General features: G+C 41.1%; 2 protein-coding genes across 2 annotated transcripts in view; both read right to left on the bottom strand.

Annotated features, from left to right (window-relative positions):
• Nucleotides 1–22,020, bottom strand: part of Il23r (interleukin 23 receptor) — a 116,243-nt gene that overhangs the window by 82,160 nt on the left and 12,063 nt on the right. The gene's annotated exons all lie outside the window — the stretch shown is intronic.
• Nucleotides 6,878–8,769, bottom strand: Tacstd2 (tumor associated calcium signal transducer 2). The gene has a single exon (XM_028782467.1). It carries the CDS (start codon nucleotides 8,523–8,525, stop codon nucleotides 7,563–7,565), a length of 963 nt encoding a protein of 320 aa, XP_028638300.1. The 5' UTR covers nucleotides 8,526–8,769; the 3' UTR covers nucleotides 6,878–7,562.

Here is a 22,020-nt window from a genome sequence, read left to right as displayed (position 1 = left end):
TATTCCTCTGGAGGACCCCATTGTGTTTTGTCGGAACAGTCACTTTCTGGGACCCAAAGCTCACTGAGTAAGCTAACCTGGTTAGCCAAAAAGCCCTATGGATGGATCCATTGTTTCTGCCTTCCCAGTCTTGGCATTAAAACCAGATTTTTACATGTGTGCTAGAGACCAAACTCTGACTCTTATATGATTGGGTTGTAAAGTGAATAAATAAATTAATGGGAAAAATAAAAGATTCCTCATCTCCACCTAATGTTTGGTTGTGGGCCTTTGCATCTGTTTCCATCAGCTACTGGGTGCAGCCTCTCAGGGGACAGTTATGCTAGGTTCCTGTCTACAAATATAGGAGAATTTTATTAATAGTGTCAGGAGTGGCCTCTCTCTCATGGCATGGATCTCAAGTTGGGTCCAAGGGAGGATGCTTAAATCTCATTGAGAAGGAGAAATAAAATAGACATTGGGGCTGAACAGAGGGAAGCAACTGAGTGTGAGAGAGGGTCAGGAGGGTAACAACGGGGATCAGGTGTGGGGAAGACAAAGGGAGAGAGAACTGGGAGAGAAAACTGGGTTGGGGGTGGGAGCATCTCTCGGACAAACTAGAAACTGAGGACAATGGAAATGCCCAAGAACCTAAGACTTCTAGCAGTAGAGGATTTAGAACCTGAACAGGCCATTTCCTGTAACCACACAAGATTTCCAGTGGAGGAATTTTGTTCCCTTTGGAACCTTTTTTTCCTCTTTGCAGAGACTGGAGTTGCCAGTTCCAAGGCTACTGAATGATCAGTCTGTGTCATATTTGGGATATTCTGTGTTCCTTTTGTGCAATATTGCTTTATTAGCTTCCTGCTGACTTTGTCCCATTATATGATAGCTTTCTGCTGGCTCTGACCCTTTCTCCCCTCTGTGAACTGTGCTTATGTTATACTTCTTCATAAAGTTGTTCGTATGCACCATCAATTTTTACAAGACCTTCTGATACAAAATGTTCCTGTCTGCTTTATTTTCTCTTATTCTCTAGTCCTCCCTATCAGGCACCTGTCACTGATCCAGGTCATCTTTAAAATAAGATATACAGTTCTTTGAAAATGTTATCAAGAGTAATATAGCTGGATCGCATGGTACATGTATTTCCAGCTTTTTCGAGGAACCTCTTCATTGATATCCAGAGTGGTCACTTCAGTTTTCACTCCCACCAGCAGTGGACCCATTTTTCATCCATTTTTTAGTCTTTGATTGGAGAATTAAGACTATTAATAGAGTTTTTATTGAATGTTATATATTAATTAATTTTGTCTTATTGATGTAACATTTGATATTTTCCCTTGTTTTTTTTTTATGTAGTCTCATGCATGAGATTGTCTGTCATTCTCTTTAGTCTGAAGAATTTACTGCATTATTTTCTGTAGATAAAGTTTCTTAAGCCAACTTTGTTATGAAAATTATTATTTTCCTTTCACTAATGACAGAGATTTGCTAAGTGTAGTGGTCACTTGTATACATGACTTCATTTTTATTTCTTCCAACGTTTGATACATTAGTTGTTGTTTTGGTTCTAATATGATATATGGAACTTTTTTTCTGATCTTATCTGTTTGATAGTCTACATACCTCTTTTACTTGAGTGAACATCTCCTTCCTTAGATTTACAGTCTTCTGTTATACTGAAAATATTTTCTATGCTTTTAGTATGTAATTATTTTCTTAGCATCCCCTAGATCTGCTGTATTCCATTTGTATGTTTTAAATAAGATATCTGTGTTCTTAACAGAATATTACAACTCCACTACCTTGTCCTAGGTCTCTGATATACTGTCCTCCCTATGACAATTCTATGGGTGAGGTAATTTCCTGATCTTTTTGTTTGACTTATTGAAGCTTTTATTTCTAGCATTTCAGTTTTTTTATTCAGTATTTCTATCTTTAAAAAATATTTTATTTTAAAGTATGTTTATAGCTATGTGTTTGTATAGGTATGTGCACATGGGTGCAGGTGCCCATGGAGGTACCTAAAGTTGGTGCTGGGAATGGAATTCAGGTTCACTGAAATGGTAGTACACCTTTCAATTGCTGCACTGTTTCTCTAGCCCCAGAATTTCTATCACTTGACTAAATTTCTTTTTTATATCTTTGTATTGACTTCATATTTCATTCAGTTCTTTGTGTTTTCTTATAATTCACTCAGGAATTTATTCGTATCATCTCTGATTTATCAGAACATGTTTATGATCATTATTTTGAGTTGTTTGTCTCAAATTTCATTGAAGTCATTCTTATTGGGGTCAATACTGTGGGATTTGTATATTTTTGGAGGAGACAAGTTGTCTTTGAGTCGACATTACTTTTTTGTTTGTGTTGGGACATGCGCATCTGGAAAGTCACTTTTCATTTTTCAGAGGAATGTCTTCCGTGTTCAGGAGAAATTAATTTGTAGTATAGTATTGAAGAGTCATTTCCTCTTTAAGACTGTCGTTCAGGGCACTAGGTTCTAATTCCAGTCCACCCATGAAACTATAATCCTATCTGCTTCATTAGTCACTATCTAAAGGTAGAGTCATCACGATAATATAGTGATACCTAATTACAAAAGAATCATTCCAATTGTTTTGGGATTTAAATATACTGACAGTACTGCATATATTAATATACCAGATATTATGGGTATTCACTGAAAGCAAAAAAAAAAGAAAAAAATCCCATAGTAAGAAAGACTAATGATTAGTATTGGATTGATAGACAGCATGAAGGAGGATGGTTCATAAAAAGTAAGGGTTGCTATAAGATCAAGGAAAAGAGAAGGAGATGGGAGAGTTTGAACAGAAAATAATCTGAAAGAGAGAGGTAAAGAAAGATTTGTTTCAGATAATGCAGAACAGTTTCATCTCTCTGAGTCCACAAAGGTCCCCAAACCAGGACAGCCTTTGTTCTTTGAGAGATTAAAAAGAGAAAGGAAAGACAGGAAAAAGAAAAAAGATATAAGGCAGGATCAAGATGCTCTTTAAAATTGACATTGGGTATTAAAAAGGAGTAGATGTTACAGGGAGAAGGAGTGGGGAGGGACACAGGACTTAACAACTACTTGGTCTGGTAGCTTCTTGGGGTGTGTCTTACCGTGGGAGTGCCTCTGTGAGCCAAACTCTTCATCACCCACTCTTCAGTGCCAGACTCTTCCAGCCTGACTCCTCAGCATTAAGGTACTTGAGCCTTACTCTCTGTGCAGGGAACCCCTCCAGTGGTATTCTCAACTCTGGCTCTCTCTCAAAGAATTTTCAGCTTTACAAGCTAGAACTTTCATAAGTTGATAAACCTGAAGTTTAAAAAGAAACACATTTGTTTCTCATATCATAGTTGAAGATCTGTCTCTGCTCATCTAGCTGAACATGGATGTTTTGTACAAATCAGAGAGGTCATGGCTTTGTCTCTGTGAACAGGTGGCCCTAGTTTCCCTCTCACAGAAGCCTAGAAAATGGCATGTTCTCATGAGCAAGTGGGTGAACTCATTCACAACTGGCAATTTTTCCTCCAGGTTCTTAGGCTAATTTGCTGTAGATGAAACAGGAGAGATGTAATCGCTTCAGCCCTTAGGCCTGATTAACCATTGAGACCAAGTACGTTGCTAAATAAAACTGTTTCATTTTAAAAACAGGAAAATAGGTAGCCAGATGACGTCAAAGCGTACCATTTTACATCTATGTAAGTATTTCTCCCATTTAAATGATATCCAAAAGCTACAGAATAATCACAATTTAAGGATGTAAATAATCAGCAGGCATGGTGAGATACACCTTTAATCTCAGCACTCAGGAGGCAGAAGCAGAGTTGGAGGCCATCCTGATGTACATAATGAATTCCAAGCCAGCCAAAGATACAGAGTGAGACCCTCTCTTAAAAAATTGTGTATAACAATCAGGAAGAAATAAACAAGAGACTAACCAGGCAGGCAGATAGAATGAATGCTAGATAGGTCAGTGAAGAGTTTAGGAACTCAAGTACACTGCCACCTGCTGCCTGGCTTGTGTAAGCCTTTTCTCTGTGATATATTGTCTCATCTGTATAATAAAATATAAAATTAAAGGACACTCCTGCCTCTAACATTCTATTTGGAAACAGTAAGCAAAATGTATGTAAGAGAGGTTAAATAATGTTCAATATTTTTCTACTTAAGGGAATGGAAATAGTGGAGAAAGCCCGGGTGACTCACACAAGGAAATCAGCCTAGACTGCTGGAGGCTCAGAGAACAAGCTGAAACCTGATGAGAGCCCCACCTGCTTTTCACATTCCTCTTAAGCCCAGCCTCAGCCTGAGTGCAAACCAGGGAAATGTTGGAGTGATGGGGGAACCGTACGGAAGAGGTTAAGACCCTGAAGGTTACCTGTTCTTGCTCTGTCCTTAGCAGATAGGGTTGCGTAGGAACAGAAACGGTGGGGGGGGGAAGGGGGGTTGAAATGAGTTGAAACAGCTTGCGGGAAATGAAGAGGAAAGGTACTCTACACACCAGGTGCATGTGACAGCTACCAGGTCTAGGAAGCTAAAGGTGACTTGGGTTCATGGAGGATAAGCCCATGTCTTTGGACCTTAGTTTTCTTGAGTGTGTCGTTCATGTGATCTTGAAAAGAGAGGGGTGTAAATATATTGAACTCACCAAATACCGCATTCCGTTTCACAATAGTGAGAGGGCTTTGTGATTTTACTTCACACAGAGGGATGAGTTAGTGGCTTTCTCACCCAATGGGAAGCTGGATTTTAATTCAGATTCTCCTGAAAGTCAGTATCTCAAAGATCGTACATGTGAAAGGGGATCCAACTTTGAGAGCTGTAAAGTGCCAAGCGTCCACTAGGATTAGAGAAGAAAGTGGTGTTTCAGTTGCTCTATTCTGATGGAGGAAGGCTTTCTCAGAGAGTTTTTGTTTGTTTGTTTGTTTGTTTGTTTTTTCCGTTGCTCGCTTCATCCCCGCCTACATCTGTTTATTTAATTTTTGAAAGTAAGAAACTTGTAAGCTCCAGATGGGCCAAGGAAACTTTAATTTTGGGAAACCTTTTGTTCATTTCACCCTTATAATGGAAGGTCAGGTCAAAAGATGTCTTGTTCTCCCTCAAGGCTTTTCAGCTAGGGCCCTCCGGTGAGGAGAGGAAGGTGGCCAGAGAGTGAAGACTGCAGAGTCTTGTTCACTAGGAGTAATTTAACTAGATACTTCCGCCTCAACGCACTGCTGGGGACCTGCCCGCACCCTCTCCCTTCCTTTAAGTGATTTCATTTGTACAGGGGAGGAAGCTTTAAGCTTGAAGTCAGTCATCCTCTACCAGCCTAAATCAGGAATGCCAAACACCCACAGCCCCAGATTCAGAAGATGGGGAGCTGAGCGCTGCCACCCCTTGACCATCTGCAAGGTGCTTTAGGCTGAGGCTCAATTTGGGTTGTAGTAGAGGGGTGAGATGAGATGCATTTCTGTGGGGAGAAACTGAAACATTGCCTCTCGACTGTTGTGGAAGATCAGCTTCCCGGTTATTGTAGTGACTTGTTGGTGTTCCACAACAGCACACTTGGCTTCGCAGAAGTGAGGGAACAGGAAGCGTTAAGCTTGATGAAATCGGTGACAGGCTTGTACAGCCAATGGAAAAAAGTCGGATGTGCTCATAAATATGGGTTTGGGGAAGTTGCTTAACAGTCTTACCACCAAGATTAATATTGCCCAACAGCTAAATGAGACTAGTACCTCCTACATCATAGTAGGACTCTTATGAGAAAATACGCTTGTGAAATGGAGCCTTGATAGTTCGCGCACTTGAGCAGCATGTGGAGGTCAGCCTGGAGAAGTAGGCCACCAAACCGAAGCGGAACTCCCATGTCTGCCATCTAGTTGTCAGGGCAAGCATCACTGTCCTGCGCGGATGCGAAGCAAAGTATCACGTTCAGCATCCGCAGCACAGCGAACCCGGACCCTAGCCTCGGAGGGGCCAGAGCAGACTTGGGGTTCAGCAGGCTCAGGCTAGGTGTTGGGACACTGCGAATGGCCCAGCCGCTCCCTTGAGCCCTTACTCTCTGCCAGACCGGACTGACTGGTTCCAGCGGCTCACCCAAAGGAATTTGGGTGGCCTTCCCTCTCCATGGAGTACCGCCCCCTCTCCCACCCCCACCTCCCACCGGGTGCGATAACATCAAACTGCACTTGCCTCTGAGCTAACGAAAGCCTGGAGAGGAAACCGATACTCGCCTACCGGCCTAGGCTCCACCTCTCACGGCTTCCATTGCTAGGCAACTACACCTCCCACCCCTTGGGAAACAGGAGAACCAGCAGTAAATGTTAGAATTTCAGGAAAGGATCCAGAGGAGCTACCCTACCCCATTCTCCCATACTTCTCTCATTCTCTCAGCTTCTACCTTTAGGTTTTTCCTCCCTTTTGCCCCCCAAACTCCCAATAGTAAGCCTTTATATAATCTGTCGCCAAAAGGCGCGAGTCCTCACAAAAAAGAAACGGACTCTGCCCTATTCTTCAGGAGAGTATCACAGACCTGAAGTTGCCTAGTCATTTATATCCAAGGACTCTTGGGAGTGGGCTTTGCTCCTTCTCGTGGCTTAAAAACCACGAAGGAAGGTTTGTCTGTTAATAAGCAGCCAGAGGCTGCGTCCATCTCCCACTCCTGTTCACATCTGAAGGCAGTTTCAGCAACTTTCTTCAAAAGAACAGCAACCTCAAAGTTTACATATTTCCCTCCACCCACTGCTGAGGATGGAACCCAGGCCCATCGGATGCGAGCTAAGCACACTAGTCCAGCCTCCAGGAACACCAGAGTATCAATAGTAAATGTTAGAATTTCACAAGAAAGCGTTAGAATTGAAAATATAAAATTCAAGTATTAGACAAAGGAGAGCAATAAAATGATATAAATCTGGAGGGAAGTTTCACACAGCCTATCTTTTTAGGTGTGTCTTTCCCATATTTTATTAAACTTGAGTTGTTGCTTTAAAAAAGAGCAGCATTATCAAAGACACATCTGTACAAACATTTTACAAAAGAAAACTTTTTAGTATCAGCTACATCAAGGGCAAGCAGAAAAATAGATGCAGTCCAACAAAGACATTTAAAATGACTTCAGACGTTGGAAATGCCTTTTCTTCCCATACAAACGATGGCAGATGACCACTGCACAGGATCAATTAGTGAACTGCTCTTCCTTTCCTGAAGGTTGTGAGACAGGGAGCAGAGGGATCACCGACAACCCAGGATAGCAAAAGCGCTGCTTTTCCGTTTCAAACTGTTTAAGTCTTTGGGTGCATTCAAGTCGCTGGAAAATGCCTGGGCTGCTTGGCACTAGCTTCTTAAGCAAGTTACCTAGCCAGCCTTTGCTTAACTATCTTGGGTCAGGTTTCTAAGTGACTGGACAAGGAATTTCAGAAATGCGTCCTTCAAAACCAAGGGTGAGGAAGTGACCTGAGCTCAGCATCTAGGGAACTTGTTTGTGGAGAGAGAAGGAAGAGGTCACAGCTGGGAGGAAAATTACCTCCTGGCTAAGAATCAACAGGCCAACCCATCCGGTCTGAGGTGCCGAGGAAAACCCGGGAATCTACAAACTAGGTTCACTTCGCATCTCCCCCAGCTCCTTAAGCTCCACCTTTTTGTATTTTCCCGACTTCCTCCGGTTGGTGACCACCAAGACCACCACACCGGCCACTAGCGCCACCGCGACGACAGCGATGACGGCGATAAGGCCGGCGGTGAGGCGCTTCATGGAGAACTGGGGGGGCTTCTCGTCCAGGTAGTAGATGAGCGTCCGCTCCACATGCAGGGGCTCCCCACGCACCTGCAGGTCCAGGCCGCGGCGGCCCACAAACAGTGACTCGCCTTTGATGTCCCTTTCGAAGTAGTAGGCGGCGTCAGCGATGTCCACATCTCTCAGGCCCTTCTGCGATGCGTTCTGCCGCAGCTCGATCTGGATGGTAGGCTCTTCATAGCGCACCGCGGAAAGGAAACTGGGGTGCAGCTTGTAGCGTTGCTGAAAGAGCCGCCGCAACTCTGAGTCTAAGTCAGAGTGGTTGAAGGCTCGGTCGGTCGGGCGATGGCGCAACTCAATGAGGATGTGGTGGGTTCGTACTACTTCGTCGCAGCGCAGGCTCTGGTCTCCCTTGTCCGTGCGGCGTACGCCCACCGAGTTTACGCACCAGCACACCGAGGTCTGGTTGCACTGGCGCGCCTTGAAGCGGCCCTTGTCGTCACACTCGGGGTCGTAGAGGCCATCGTTGTCCAGGATCGCGTGCTCGCTCGGCTTCACCAGGCTGCGGCCGGTCTTCTGGGCGCTCATGCGCGCCTTGAGCAGCAGGCACTTGGAAGTTAGCGTGGAACAGTCGATCAACACCTGTGAGCCTATTGCCCGACATTGGCAGACCCCACCTGGGCCATTTGAGTTGCAGACGGTCATCTTGTTGGTGGGGCATGTGCAGTTGATCTGGGCCACGCAAAAGCGGGTCACCACCGCTAACAGCAGCAGCAGCAGCAGCGGCGGCGGTGCTAGATCCAAGCCCCTCGCCATGTTGGGGTGGAGTAGAACGGATCTACAGCTACAGACCAGGGGCAGGGATTCTAAAGGATCAGGTTGGGTAGGACACTGTAGGCGACTTCTGCCGGGGCCGTTCCCTCCGGCTCTTATACTCTCCTGTACCTGTAGGACTGGTTAGCTAGTGACTCACTCAATGGAATCTGGGTGGTGCTCTCCATTCCCAGGTCCCGCGGAGGAAGCCGCCAGTCCTGAGCTGCCTGAGATAGGATCAAGCAGAGGAGGCTGCTCCTGCCATCTGCTGACCAAAACCCCATAGAGGAAACCACTACTTACCTGGCTCCACCCTGGAAAATCTGTCCTCCTCATGGATCAGAACCAGGAGAGTCCCACCTCTCCTAGTGCGCCTCCGGAGTTCCTCCGAGGCCCAACTCCTGACTCCCCACACCACTACAATTCCGTATCCCATAATTCCATGCCTTCTTTTTCTCTCTCAACTCCTAGCTTCAGTTTCGTTTCTTCCCTCTTTTCTTACTCCAGAACACCTTTTAAAACAGTTAAACAGTTCGCTTCCAGGTCACTAACAGAAGCGTGACCACACGCCTTTGTCTGTAAGCCCTATTCTAGGTAAGATGATGCAGACGAGGCAGGGAGACTGGAAGTCACACAGCCACTGATTTCCTAGGATTCTACCTGAGTCCTCTGCTTGGCTTTATGAACTATAAATGAATATTTATGAAAACAAAATATTGCAGCATCTGAAGACAGGCTAGTGAAACAATTCTATTGCTACATCACCCGCACAATCCAGTTGTCCTGGTGTGCCACATATTAAAATTTCTATTGAACACACACGTATGTCTGTACTTTTTAAAGATAAACAAAGAGAAAAATTTTGTAGACTCAGTCAGTCCACTAGGAGAGATGTAAAAATTTGATTCTAAGAGAGCAAATTATTGATTTTCTTTCCCTGTGTTCAATGGAAGTAGATGAACTATTAAGTATAATGAGAGGAGGGAAGCTGTGAGAAACTGTGCCGTTTTAGTAGGATGAAGGGGTGACAATCTCTTTTAGAATCTAGAGAAAGTCCACCATTCAAAGCTGTGGTAAAATTAACAATAATTAACAAACTATAATTATTTCCAGGTCCATCTTCAAAATACATTTTATATATCAGCATTTAATGTGCACCACTAGTATACTGTACAAGGCTGTCATTTGACTCATGGAAGCCAGTCAGCATTCTCTGCACCATTAATTTTCAAGCAATTCCTGAGGCAGACGGATGCAAACATATTATTTTGTCTTTACAGACAGAGGAAGTCGAGACACGAGGGACAAATGCTTACCCAATAGCACTAGGAGATCTGGGCACACACCTCTGCTTTCTACCCCCACTGTCTCTTTAGGTCTCTTGAACAACTAGCTCTTCCTGTCTAACCTCCACTTATATTGCCTCAGAGAAAGATCTAAGCACAAATCTGTGTCCATCTTCCTTTTTGTTGAGAGTACTTTGTGTGTGTGCACACACTTGCACACATGCTTGTGTTTGTGTGCATGGGTGTGTGTACAGGTAAGGAGACATCTTGGTTCTAAGTACAAAACTCATATTTTATTAACTCGTGCACAGTGTCAATCGCTGTCACAGTTACTGCCATCATCATTGTAGCCCTGCAAACTTCTCAAACGTCTACAAGCCTTTGCAGAGTTGGGTACCTGGAACCTCCTCTTCTTTATCTGTCCCAGTATACAATTGTGATTTCCTGCTCAACTCAATGGTTACTTTCAGGAAGCCTTTCCTGATACATCCTTCCTGGTCCACTCAAGAATTTGTCTTTTCTCTGTACTCCCGTATCTTTTGCATCCTAGGATTAGCAAAAAACTACCCTCTCTGGGTCTTTGTTGCCCAGAGTAAAGTGGGTGGTGCATCAGAGCTCTGTTTCTTAGATTTTGTTTTTCTGAAATCAAACTAAATAGACAAGGCAGTGAATGGTAAAGCTTTGTGAACTCCATGACAATGTTATATTCCATTAAAACAATATCCCATCTCCTCACTCTTCTAGTGATTTGCTGGGTGGCCACAATCTACTGTAACTTGTAATGCCACCTCATTTTCATTCCCCTGAGTCCCAAACCAGATGGCAGAAAACTAGTGGGGAGGTGCTCTCAGCATAGGTGATCATGTGTTGACTACTTAGTTAACTCATGAGATTTTGTTATGTACTAGAAGAGAGGAGTAGTAGATGTCCAAGCCTCCTATTCTCTATATGAAGATAGAGTGAACAAAGATGACCTCCAGATCCCCTGGCTTCCTGTTTTAATAGCTGGTCCTGTCAGGCTTTCCCCAACAAGCACAAACTGATCCTGTTCTAATTCTCTCTTCCTCCAATTTAAAACAAAATCAAGTACTAGCTTAATATTTTTTGTGTTTTTATTGTAGCTTAGCAATATTTAACAGAAGCTTTCCATCATCTCAGAATTGTCCAATGCTTATAAGGGACAGCAGCCATGTCAGAGTACTGCATCCTTGGCACACGAGTATATAGGAGGCAGTAGGTACAGTGTGTTGGTTTGATTTACAGTAAATTGTGCCCAGAATGTCACAATATTGTTATGACACTCCCTGGAGTATATATGTGAGCTATTTAAGTGTTTATTACCTGGGACATATTAGTATCATCACATGTGACTTCTTGGATTAATATCCCTACCTTAACCCACATTCCAAATGCCTAGTTTTAAGGAAGACTAAATAATGGCACCCTGAGATTGCATTTACATGTATGCCTGAACACAGACTTTTAATGGTCTTGTGCCTATAGAAAGTGGGGATATGCTTGGAAGAAGGGCTGCTTTTAGGGATCAGAGTTAGGATTGGGGTTTGTTATGGCTTTTTAGGTTTAGGGTTCAGTAGGTTTAGTGTTAGGGTTAGAGTTTCTGCTTGGTGGTTAAGGTATGAGTTAGGATTAAATTTAGTGGCTAGGTCAGTGTTACAGTTGGGGTGGGGGTTATGGTTATGGTTGGTATTTGGGGATTAGGGATAAAACTAGGAGTTAGAATTAGGCTAAATGTTCAGGTAAAGGTATATGGTCATTGTTGACTTAGAGTTGGGGTTGAGTTCATATTAGAGTTATGGTTGGAAAGTCAGGGGTAGACTTCAGTTTTGCTTAGTGTTGTTAGGTTCAGGGTTGATTAGGGTTAGGTGTAGAGAATGGGATAGGGTTAAGGTTAAGGTTTCAGTTTTGAGGTTTGTTTTAGGGGTTACTGTCAGGATTACAGTTAAGGTTTAGCCTGTTTGGGTTAGGTTGTAATTAGTGTTAGTATTAGGGTCAATGTTGGGTTAGGATTAAGTTTCAGGTTAGAGGGTTAAAGTTAGGGATAGTATTCTGAGTTATTGTAAGGCTAGTGTTAGGTAGTTGGCACTGGGATTATGTTTATGATTAGATTTAATTTTGGTGTCAGGTTAGGATTAGAGTTTGGTTTGGGGTAGTGTTTATGGTTACAGTTTACAGTGTTAGGTTTAGGTTTATGGCTAGGGTTACATTTTCTATAGGGTTAAGGTGGATTAGATGTGGGGTTAAGTTTAAGTGTTGTGAGCGATAATGGCTAGGAGCAGAATTAGGGTTTCTGGTTGCTGATATATTTAGGACCAGTGTCAAGCTAGGGTTGAAATTATGGTGACAGTTAAGATTTGGTTTTGATGTCAGTTTAAGTAGAGGTTGGTTGTAGGCTTAGAGTAAAGTTAGAGTTATGATTAAGGTTAGCGTTAGATGTAAATGCGAGTGTTTAATTTGCTTTGGAATTATTCTTAGAGTCAGAGCTAAGTTTAGGCTTAGGACTCAGGGAAAAGGAGAGTTTAGTATTAGGGTAGGTACAGAGTTTGTGTTAAAAATTGCTTTCTGGTTAGTGTTTGACTTAGTTTTGTTGTTCAGGTAGATGGTTTGGCTGTGGTCTCATTAGGGTTCTTGTATGGCCATGCTTAGAAATACCACTAGTGTTAGGGTTAGACAGGGTTATGCTAGAGCCAGGTTAGGGTTAGGGTTATGTTTTTGGTTAGAATTAGGGGTAGAGAAAATTACGTTCATTTCTAAGATTGTTAGAGTTGGAGGTTTTGTTTGAGTTTTGGTTTGGGGGTTAGTGTTAGACTGGAGACTGTTTTAGGTATATTTTTATGATTTATGTTGGAGTCGGAGATAGGCTTAGTGTTAAGGTCAGTGCTGCATTGTTGCTAAGATTAGTGTCTGTCCTGAGTTTAGGTTTATGGTTCAGAGTTCTGGGAGTGCCATTTTTAGGAATATGGTTATAGATAGTTTACTGCTTGCTATGAAATCCTATAAAAGCTCTGGCTATTGATACAATAAGAGGTAAGTTTAGTTTTAAAACCAGTTTTAGGAGTTTTGCTTGAGATAGTGCTCTAGTTCTGTTTCGGGTTAGAGATATACTTAGGGCAAGAGTTTGAGCTTTTTGAAGGCTCAGGTAAATGCTAGGATTTGGGTTAGTATTCAAGTTATGTGTAGTATAGAGCTAGTTTTAGGTTTATGATTAATGTCTTAGAGTTTTACTGCTGTGAACAGACAACATGACCCAGGCAACTTTTATAAAGGGTACTATTTAATAGGATCTGGCTTGCAGGATTAGAGGTTCAGTCTATTATCATCAAGGTAGAAGCACAAGCAGCATCCAGGCAGGCAGGTGCAGGAGGAGCTCAGAGTTCTACAACTTCATCTAAAGGCTTCTGGGAGACGACTGACTTCCAGTGTAGCTAGGAGGAGGGTCTCAAAGCCCATACCTAGAGTGACACACTTCCTCCAACAAGGCCAAACCTACTCTAACAAGGCCATACTTCCTAATAGTGCCACTCCTTGTGCCAAGCTTATCCAAGTCATCACAGTTAGGGCCATGGTTACAACTTTGGTTAGAAGTAAGGTTGGGCTAGCATTAAAAGTAGTATTAGGTTTAAGGTAGAGTTTAGTTTAGAAGTCAGATTGGGGCTATGTTTAGGGTTAAATCTTATTATTAAGACTAGGGTTAGAACTAGCGTTTGTGTTAGGTGTAGAGCTTTGTTTAGTTTTAGGGTTAAAGTTAGTAGATTTAGGGCTTGGCTTAGGTGTTGTTTATGGCTAATGTTTGAGTTACTATTTTGATTAGGTAAGAGGTAGGGTTAAGGTTTGATTTAGGGCTTGGAAAAAACAGTATTGCTGTGATTTTCGAGCTTAGTTTAAAAGGTAGGCTTGGTGTTAAGATTAGCGCTATATCTGTTGTGTTATTGTTAATCCTGGAGTTAGTTTTACATGTAAGTTTATATTTAGGGTGAGGTTTGATGGCAGAGCCAAGGTTAGAATTATAGATTTGGTTCAGTTAAAGCTTGGTGCAAAGCTAGTATAAGAGGTATAGCTAGCATTAGAAATAGGAATGTTAATTATAGATCTAGTTTTAGGGTCCAGGCTTGTGATAGGCTAGTTATATCAATAGCTGTAACTTTTACAGAACTGAATAGCAAGGCCTAAACTATCCAGGCTTCAGGTAAATGAAGTAGACTTCATTTGCGTCTAGGGATTTATTTAGGGCTAGTGTTTTAGCTGAAGTTACGGGTAGTGTTAGAGCTAGGTTTAAGGGTGAGGTCTATGGCTGGAACTAGTTTTAAGTTTAGTGTTAGGGATAGTTTTAGATATGGGTTAGGGATAGGGTTAGAATTAGGGCTATGTTCTGGGTTAGTTTTAAGGTTAAGACTAGTGTTAGAGTGAATGTTGTTTAGTGTTAGGCTTAGGGCTGGTATAAATCTAGTTTAAGAGGGTTTGGGTTAGGATTAAGGTTGGTTAGAATTAAGGTTAAGGTTTATTAGGCTTAGAGTTAGGACTAGTCTAAAGTTAGTGCAGGAGGTAGAGTTAGAACTAGGGTAGAAGTTATTGACGACCTAGTTTTAGGGTACAGATGAGGTAGAGTTACAGTTTTGTTTAGGAGTAAGGACATATTTAGGGCTAGTGTTTAAGCTAGAGTTAAATGTAGTGTGAGAGATAGTCTTCATACTAGTGGTTAGATTTAAACTTAGTGCTAGGGATAGATTTAGGTCTACTCCTTGAGCTAGAGTTTAACATAGGGTGGGAGCTGGGGTTGGGACAGTAGTTCAAGTTAAATCTACTGTTAGAGCTACTGTTAGGTTCAGGGTTAGGGTTATGGCTAGTTCTAGAGTTAGGACTATAGATAGCATTAGAACTAGGGCTAGAATAGAGTATGCTTGGGATAGTTTTAGGGATAAAACTAGAGTTAGAGCCAGTGTTTCTGTTAGGTATAAAATTTTGCTTAGTGTTCAGTTTTATGGATAGGATTAGGACTAGATTTAAGTAATGGTTGTTGTTAGTGTTAGCATTAAAGTTAAGACTAGCAATAGGGATAGGTTTAGTGTTTTACGTTAGGATTGCATTTATGTTTGGTTGCATGTTAGAGTACTGTTAGGGTTTAGGATTAGGGTGTGATCTAACCTTACTAACAGAGCTATGGCACTATTACATTTACTATTGAAGTTTTTCTTGGGCTACATCTAGGGATGATTCAGGTTTCATAGAGCTTAGTGTAGCATTTGGCAAGGGGTAAATTTAGTGTTAACACTTTTATTTTGGTTAGTTATAATGTTTGGACAAAATGAAGGATTAAAGTTAGGATTTTGCTTATGATCTGACTAAAATTATTGTGCATTATGACTAGGATTAGGGTTAAAATTGAGATTAGAAAGTGTTGGGTTAAGGTTAGGCTATAGTAATAAAAGGTTAGGTTTAGTTTAATGTAATGGCCAATGTTACCTAGTTAGTGTTAGTTCTAGAGACAGCTTTAGGTTCAATCTAAGATGAATGTTAGTGTTAGAGTTAGGGATAGAGTTATGTTTAGACCAAAATTTGTGTTAGAGAATGAAGGTTTTAGTTATATAACTGAGTTTAACGTGAAATTTAGAAGGATGGTTAATTTTAGGGTAGGGTTAGGTACAGTACTGGTATTATTTCTAAGGTTATTGTTAGAAGCAGACCTAGGTTGAAGTTATGGTTAGTGTTCCTTGGGTTAGAATTATGGCTAAGTTTAGATTTAGTGTTAGCAGTAGAGACAATGTTAGCATTATGGATAGTGTTAGGCAAGAGTTTTGTATAAAGTTGGCATAAGGTCTACAATTGTTATTAGAAGTGGGATTTAGTTTATGAATTTGAGCTAGAGGTAGGCTTACAATTTCTTTAAGGCCAGTCATGTATTTAAGGCTAGTGTTTAAGTTAGGGTTAAATTTAGGGTGAGAGCTAGGGTTTGGGTTAGTATTCAAATTAGGTATAGGAATAGAGCAAATGTTACGTTTAAGGTTAGGGCTAACATTAAGGATACGGTTAGAGATAGGATGAGAGTTTGACTTAAATTTAGACTCACTTTTAGGATAGGTTTATGTCAACTCTAGGTTTACAGTTAGTATTTGAGTTTGGCATTACCCAATCAAGGCCTATGGGCTGAAAGGCACTTGGGAGTTAGGATGTCCACACAAGATTTGTCTTTAAATATGTTCCATTTATTCACACAAAGATTCCTTATAACATATGAATATTAAAGTTAAGCAAACATCTCACCAAGTAATAGTAATAGTTGATTGGGCAGAAAATGCTGCTGCAGGGTTCCTCTGGGGAATCTTCTCTAGTGAGGATACTTTATAAGCTTGTTGGTTCCACCCACCTCCACTGTGAGGCCTTTCCCTTTAATAGGTTGAGAATATGAAGTAGATAATGGTGAAGGTTCAGGAAGCCCTTGAGAGCACTGGCTAGCTGGTCTGTGTGAGCCCAGCAACAGTGCCAGAAGTTCAACAATCACTGAATCTGAAGTCACACACAATGTCCCTATCTAGAGAAACTGTCTTGGGAGCACAGCAGTGTGACCCTAGAGACCACTTCCAAAGTTCCAATTTTTGTATCACTTCACTAGAGGCTGCTTTGTGCTATCTGGATAGCCAGCTTGGGGCTGGAATACTAGCATAACACCAACACCTGGGAGTTAATTCATTAGCATATCAAGGCCTGTTCAAGACTAGGCTCCAATCTGAAGTGCTGAGTGTACTGCCTGGGGTTTGCTTCTGAGGGCTACCTTTTATCAGTGCAAACTCAGTCTTACATTATTCCAAGTTGCAGAAGATAGTTTCAGTTATGTTTCTAACAGATAAAGAGGTTTCTGTAGTGTTAGGGTTAAGGGTAGATTTATGCAATGGTTTTGATTAGTGCTAGGGTTAGGATTATGATTGTTGCTAGGGTTATAATTAGTATTAACATTAGTACTGTAGTTATGGTCAATCATATGCTTAGTATAAGGTTAGAACTATTGCTTAGATTAGAGCTAGTGATAAGGTTAGACAAAATGTTAGGGTTAGGAATAAGGTTTGGTGTTCAAGGACAGAACAAATAGGCAAAATAGCAAACTATTTTGCTATCTCATGGGAATACTAGACAGGAGCACACATGGATATGTGAATATCATAATGTGCTTGAAAGCAGTAGTGTTGCAGCACACATGTATGTCTCACTAAAGCACTGCCTATCAGTGTCTGAGTAAAAACAGTTGTTCTACTACTGGAGCACAAACCAATGTGCATGTACTGAAACAATTGAGCACAGGGACGTACTTGTATCACAGTGCACAAGCCTACCTTAAACAGCAGAGTTGTAGGAGCAGATTGGTGAACATCAGTGTATTGGCTGAGCAATGCACCTCTGTGTACACAACAACAGTAGCAAACTTGGCTATACTACTTCTGCATGTCCATAGATCTAAATGGACAGTACCATATGTATATTTACTAGTAAAGAAGTGCAAATGATTACTCAAAACATGTTTACTCAAATAACAAAAACTTCCTGCATTGCACATGGACACAGATGTGCTTGTGCAGAAGTAGAGAAGTGCATCCTGATGTTCTACTAATGATGTGTCCATGTATTTCCTGGTAAATATGAACACATGGATGTCCATGAACAGTATTCCACAGAGATTTCCTAGTACAAAAGCACACATGGAAATCAAGTAAAGGAGTGTCCATAGATGTATTATTGTAGGAGATATCACACATGTTCTCTCAAAGCAGTACACATGCATGTAAGAGTACAGCTTTCCTCAGATGTACTGTTATAGAAACACAAATGTGATAAGTTCTAGAGCAGGACTTACAGATGGTGACATTTCTCTTCATGGAACTAGACCATTGTACACAGGATATGCTGTTACATCACTGAAGTTAATGTACTAGTAGAACAGTGAATATCTGTCTATTATTAAAGCACTACACAATTTTAATATACACCAATAATTAGTCCTTGTTACAAGGACTTAGTGTACTGTGAATGCAACAGAAATGCCTTTTTGGCCTATTCAAAGGCAATGAGCCATTAAGAATAACAATCTACTGTCTGTTACTTAAAGAACATCTTAGGGGACAACCACAACCCACCTGTCCCACAAACAGGGATAAATTTGGGACCCACTGGGACCCACAAATTCCCTCAAGGCCAATGGCACAGGACCCTTCCTGTCTGCACCTGTGCCTGGAGCAGCCCAAAGGCTTCAGCTCTGCACTCAACCCCTAAAACCCAGAGGAGACTGGGCTCCCAGGAACTCTAACACATAGAAACATAGGATAATAGGATTACAGGATCTCAGGATCTTGGACACACCAGGATTTCAGGAACCCAGAAGCAGCCAGACTCCTAGGAGCTATCACAACCAGGGTCTCAGGATCACAGGAACACAGAGACAGCTGGACTCTGAGGAGTTCTGACACAGCCAAGATAACAAAACAGACAGGCTCCAGTCAGAGATAGTGAGTGAAGGTAGCACTAGAAATAACAAGATGGCAAAAGAACTTAAGCAACAGAAACCAAGGTTACTTGGCATCATAAGAACCTAGTTTTCCCAACATAGCAAGTCCTGAATACCCAATGACACCAGAAAATCAAGATTCAGATTTAAAATCACTTCTTATGATGATGATAGAAGACTTTAAGAAGGACATAAATAACTCCCTTAAAGAAATACAGAAGAATACATGTAATCAGGTAGAAGCCCTTAAAGAGGAAACACAAAAATCCCTTAAAGAATTATAAGAAAACAAAGCAAACAGGTGCAAGAATTGAACAAAATGATTCAGAACATAAAAACAGAAGTAGAAAGAAATCACAAAGGGAGACAACATAGGAGATAGAAAACCTAGGAAAGAGATCAGGAGTCATGATGCAAGCATCACCAGCAGAATACAAGAGATATAAGAGAGAATCTCAGGTACAGAAGATACCACTGAAAACATAGACACACCTGTCAAAGAAAATACAAAATGCAAAAAACTCCTAACCCAAAACATCCAGGAAATCCAGGACACAATGAGAAGACAAAACCTAAGGATAATAAGTATAGATGAAAGTGAAGATTCCCAACTTAAAGGGCCAATAAATGTCTTCAACAAAATTATAGAAGAAAACTTCCCTAGCCTAAAGAAAGAGATGTCTATGAACCTAAAAGAAGCTTACAGAACTCCAAATAGACTAGATAAGAAAAGAAATTCACCCCATCATATAATAATCAAAACACCAAATGCACAAAATAAAGAAAGAATATTAAAAGCCATTAGGGAAAAAGGTCAAGTAACATACAAAGGCAGACCTATAAGAATTACACCAGACTTCTCACCAGAGAGTATAAGATCCAGAAGAACCTAGACAGATGTTATACAGATCCTAAGAGAACACAAATGCCAGCCCAGGCTACTATGCCCAGCAAAACTCTCAATCACTATTGATGGAGAAACCAAGATATTCCATGACAAAATCAAATCTACACAATATCTTTCCACAAATCCAGCCCTACAAAGGATAATAGAGGGAAGCCACCAAAACACGAAGGAAAATTATACCCTAGAAAAAGCAAGAAAGTAATCTTCTTCCAACAAATCCAAAAGAAGATAGCTACACAAATATAACTCCACCTCTAATAACAAAAATAACAGGAAGCAACAATCACTTCTCCTTAATATCTCTTAATGTCAATGGACTCAATTCTCCGATAAGAAGACATAGACTAATGGACTGGATAAGTAAACAGGTCTCAACATTTTGCTGCATACAGGAAATACACTTCAGTGACAAAGACAGACACTATCTCAGAATAAAAGGCTGGAAAACAATTTTCCAAGCAAATGGTCCCAAGAAACAAGCTGGAGTAGCCATTCTAATATCGAATAAAATCTACTATCAACCAGAAGTTATCAAGAAAGAGAAGAACGGACACTTCATACTCATCAGAGGAAGAATCAACCAAGATGAAATCTCAATTCTGATCTTCTATGCACCAAATGCAAGAACACCCACATTCATAAAAACAAAAACAAACAAAACAAAACAAACAAAAAAAAACCCACTTTACTAACACTTGAAGCACACATTGCACCTTACACAATTATAGTGGAAGACTCCAGAAAACCAAATAACCCTATTGAAAATGGGGTAGAGAACTCAACAAAGAATTTTCAACTGAGGAATATCGAATGGCTGTGAAACACCTAAAGAAATGTTCAGCATCTTTAGTTATCAGGGAAATGTAAATCAAAACAACCCTGAGATTCCACCTCACACCAGTCAGCATGGCTAAGAAAAACTCAGGAAACTGCAGGTACTGGCAAGGATGTGGAGAAAGAGGAACATTCCTCCATTGTCGGTGGGATTGTAAGCTTGTACAACCACTCTGGAAATCAGTTTGGTGGTTTCTCAGAAAATTGGTCATAATATTACCTGTAGATCCAGTGATACCACTCCTGGGCATATACCCAAAAATTCTCCAACATATAACAAGGAAACATGTTCTACTATGTTCATAGCAGCCTTATTTATAATAGCCAGAAGCTGGAAAGAACCCAGATGTCCTTCAACAGAGGAATGGATACAAAAAAATGTGGTACATTTACACAATAGAGTATTACTCAATTATTAAAAACAATAAATTCATTAAATTGTTATGCAAGTGGATAGAACTAGAAAATATCCTGAGTGAGGTAACCCAATCACAAAAGAACACACATGGTTTGCACTCACTGATAAGTGGATATTAGCCCAAAATCTCACAATACCCAAGGCATCACTCACAGACTACATGAATCCCACGAAAAAGAAAGACCAAAGTGTGAGTGCTTTGATCCTTCTTTGAAGGAGTAACAACATACTCACAGGAGCAAATATGAGACAATTGTGTGGGGCAGAAAGTGGAGGTGAGATCATCCAGAGACTGCCTCATCTGGAAATCCCTCTCAGATGCAATCACCATATGCAAACAATGTTGTGGATGTCCGGAAGTGCATGCTGACAGGAACCTGATATACCTGTCTCCTGAGAGGCACTGCTGGAGCCTGATATATACAAAGGCAGATGCTCACAGCTAACCATCAAACTGATCACATGGTTCCCAATTGGAGGAGATAGAAGACTGAATGAGTTGAAGAGGCTTTTGGCTCCATGGGGAGAGCAACAATACTAACCAACCAGAGCTCCCTTGGTCTAAACAGCCAGCCTGGGAACACACATGGAGTGACTCATGTTTCTAGCTGTATTTGTAGAGGAGGATGGACTTGTTGGGCATCAGTGGGAGAGGATGGCCTTGGTTTCTTGGCGCCTGGATGCCCCATTGAGGGGAAATTCGAAGAAGGGGAGGTGGGAGTGGGTGAATGGGTAGGGACACACCCTCATAGAAATAGGAGGAGGGATGATTTTGGGGGTGGGGAATGGGGAAAGGGGATAACATCAGAAATGTTGATAAAGTACTCAATAATAAAAAAAAAAATACAAAGAAAAAGAAAAACCAACCAACAAACAAAACCCAGATAATGGAACTGGCTATTGTAGTCGAACATTTGAGACTTTTAGCAGCATTTTAACATTACCCATATTACTGGGATTCCTTATAATTGTTAAGGACAAGAGACTATGGAATGGGCCCATGGAACTTTAAAACAATATCTTCATAAAACAAAAAAAGCAGAGATATATCCCTGTACACTACAAATTTATTTAAATCATGTTCTTTTTATTTTTTATTTTAAATATTTTTATATAAAGAAATTGGATGCCAAGAGACTATCTGCTCAGTGTTCTGCTGGCACTCTAAAACTAGGCATACTTATGCATAGGTGAAAGGGAAGGATCCACTTACTGGCATAAGGCATGATTCCAATCAGGTATTAAATATGGGGAAGAGGGCATGTTTGTGTTTTTTCTGCAGGATGCTGAAGGAGCATGGTGACCTCCAGAGTGATGGGTGAGACATGCTGATGCCAGGACAAAGAATAATGCTGACTTGTAAACTTGCTGATTGCCCTGACAATGGTGACTAGGAAGCTGTATTAGACATAAGTTTCCAACCCATCATTGCTTACCTATACCACTGATGGGACAAGCTGCCTTGCCTCAAGTTCTTAGACCTTCTGGAACAGAGAATCAAAAAGGGAAGTTATAATGCCTCTTGTGTTGTTATTAAATTGGACCAG

This window comes from Grammomys surdaster, unplaced genomic scaffold (assembly GCF_004785775.1).
Source record: "Grammomys surdaster isolate TR1022 unplaced genomic scaffold, NIH_TR_1.0 752, whole genome shotgun sequence".
Taxonomy (NCBI): domain Eukaryota; kingdom Metazoa; phylum Chordata; class Mammalia; order Rodentia; family Muridae; genus Grammomys; species Grammomys surdaster.
This window is presented reverse-complemented; position numbering and strand designations above follow the sequence as displayed.

Coding starts and splice junctions, on each gene's coding strand:
- Tacstd2 (XM_028782467.1), bottom strand. CDS start 8,525: ATGGCGAGGGGCTTGGATCTAGCACCGCCGCCGCTGCTGCTGCTGCTG.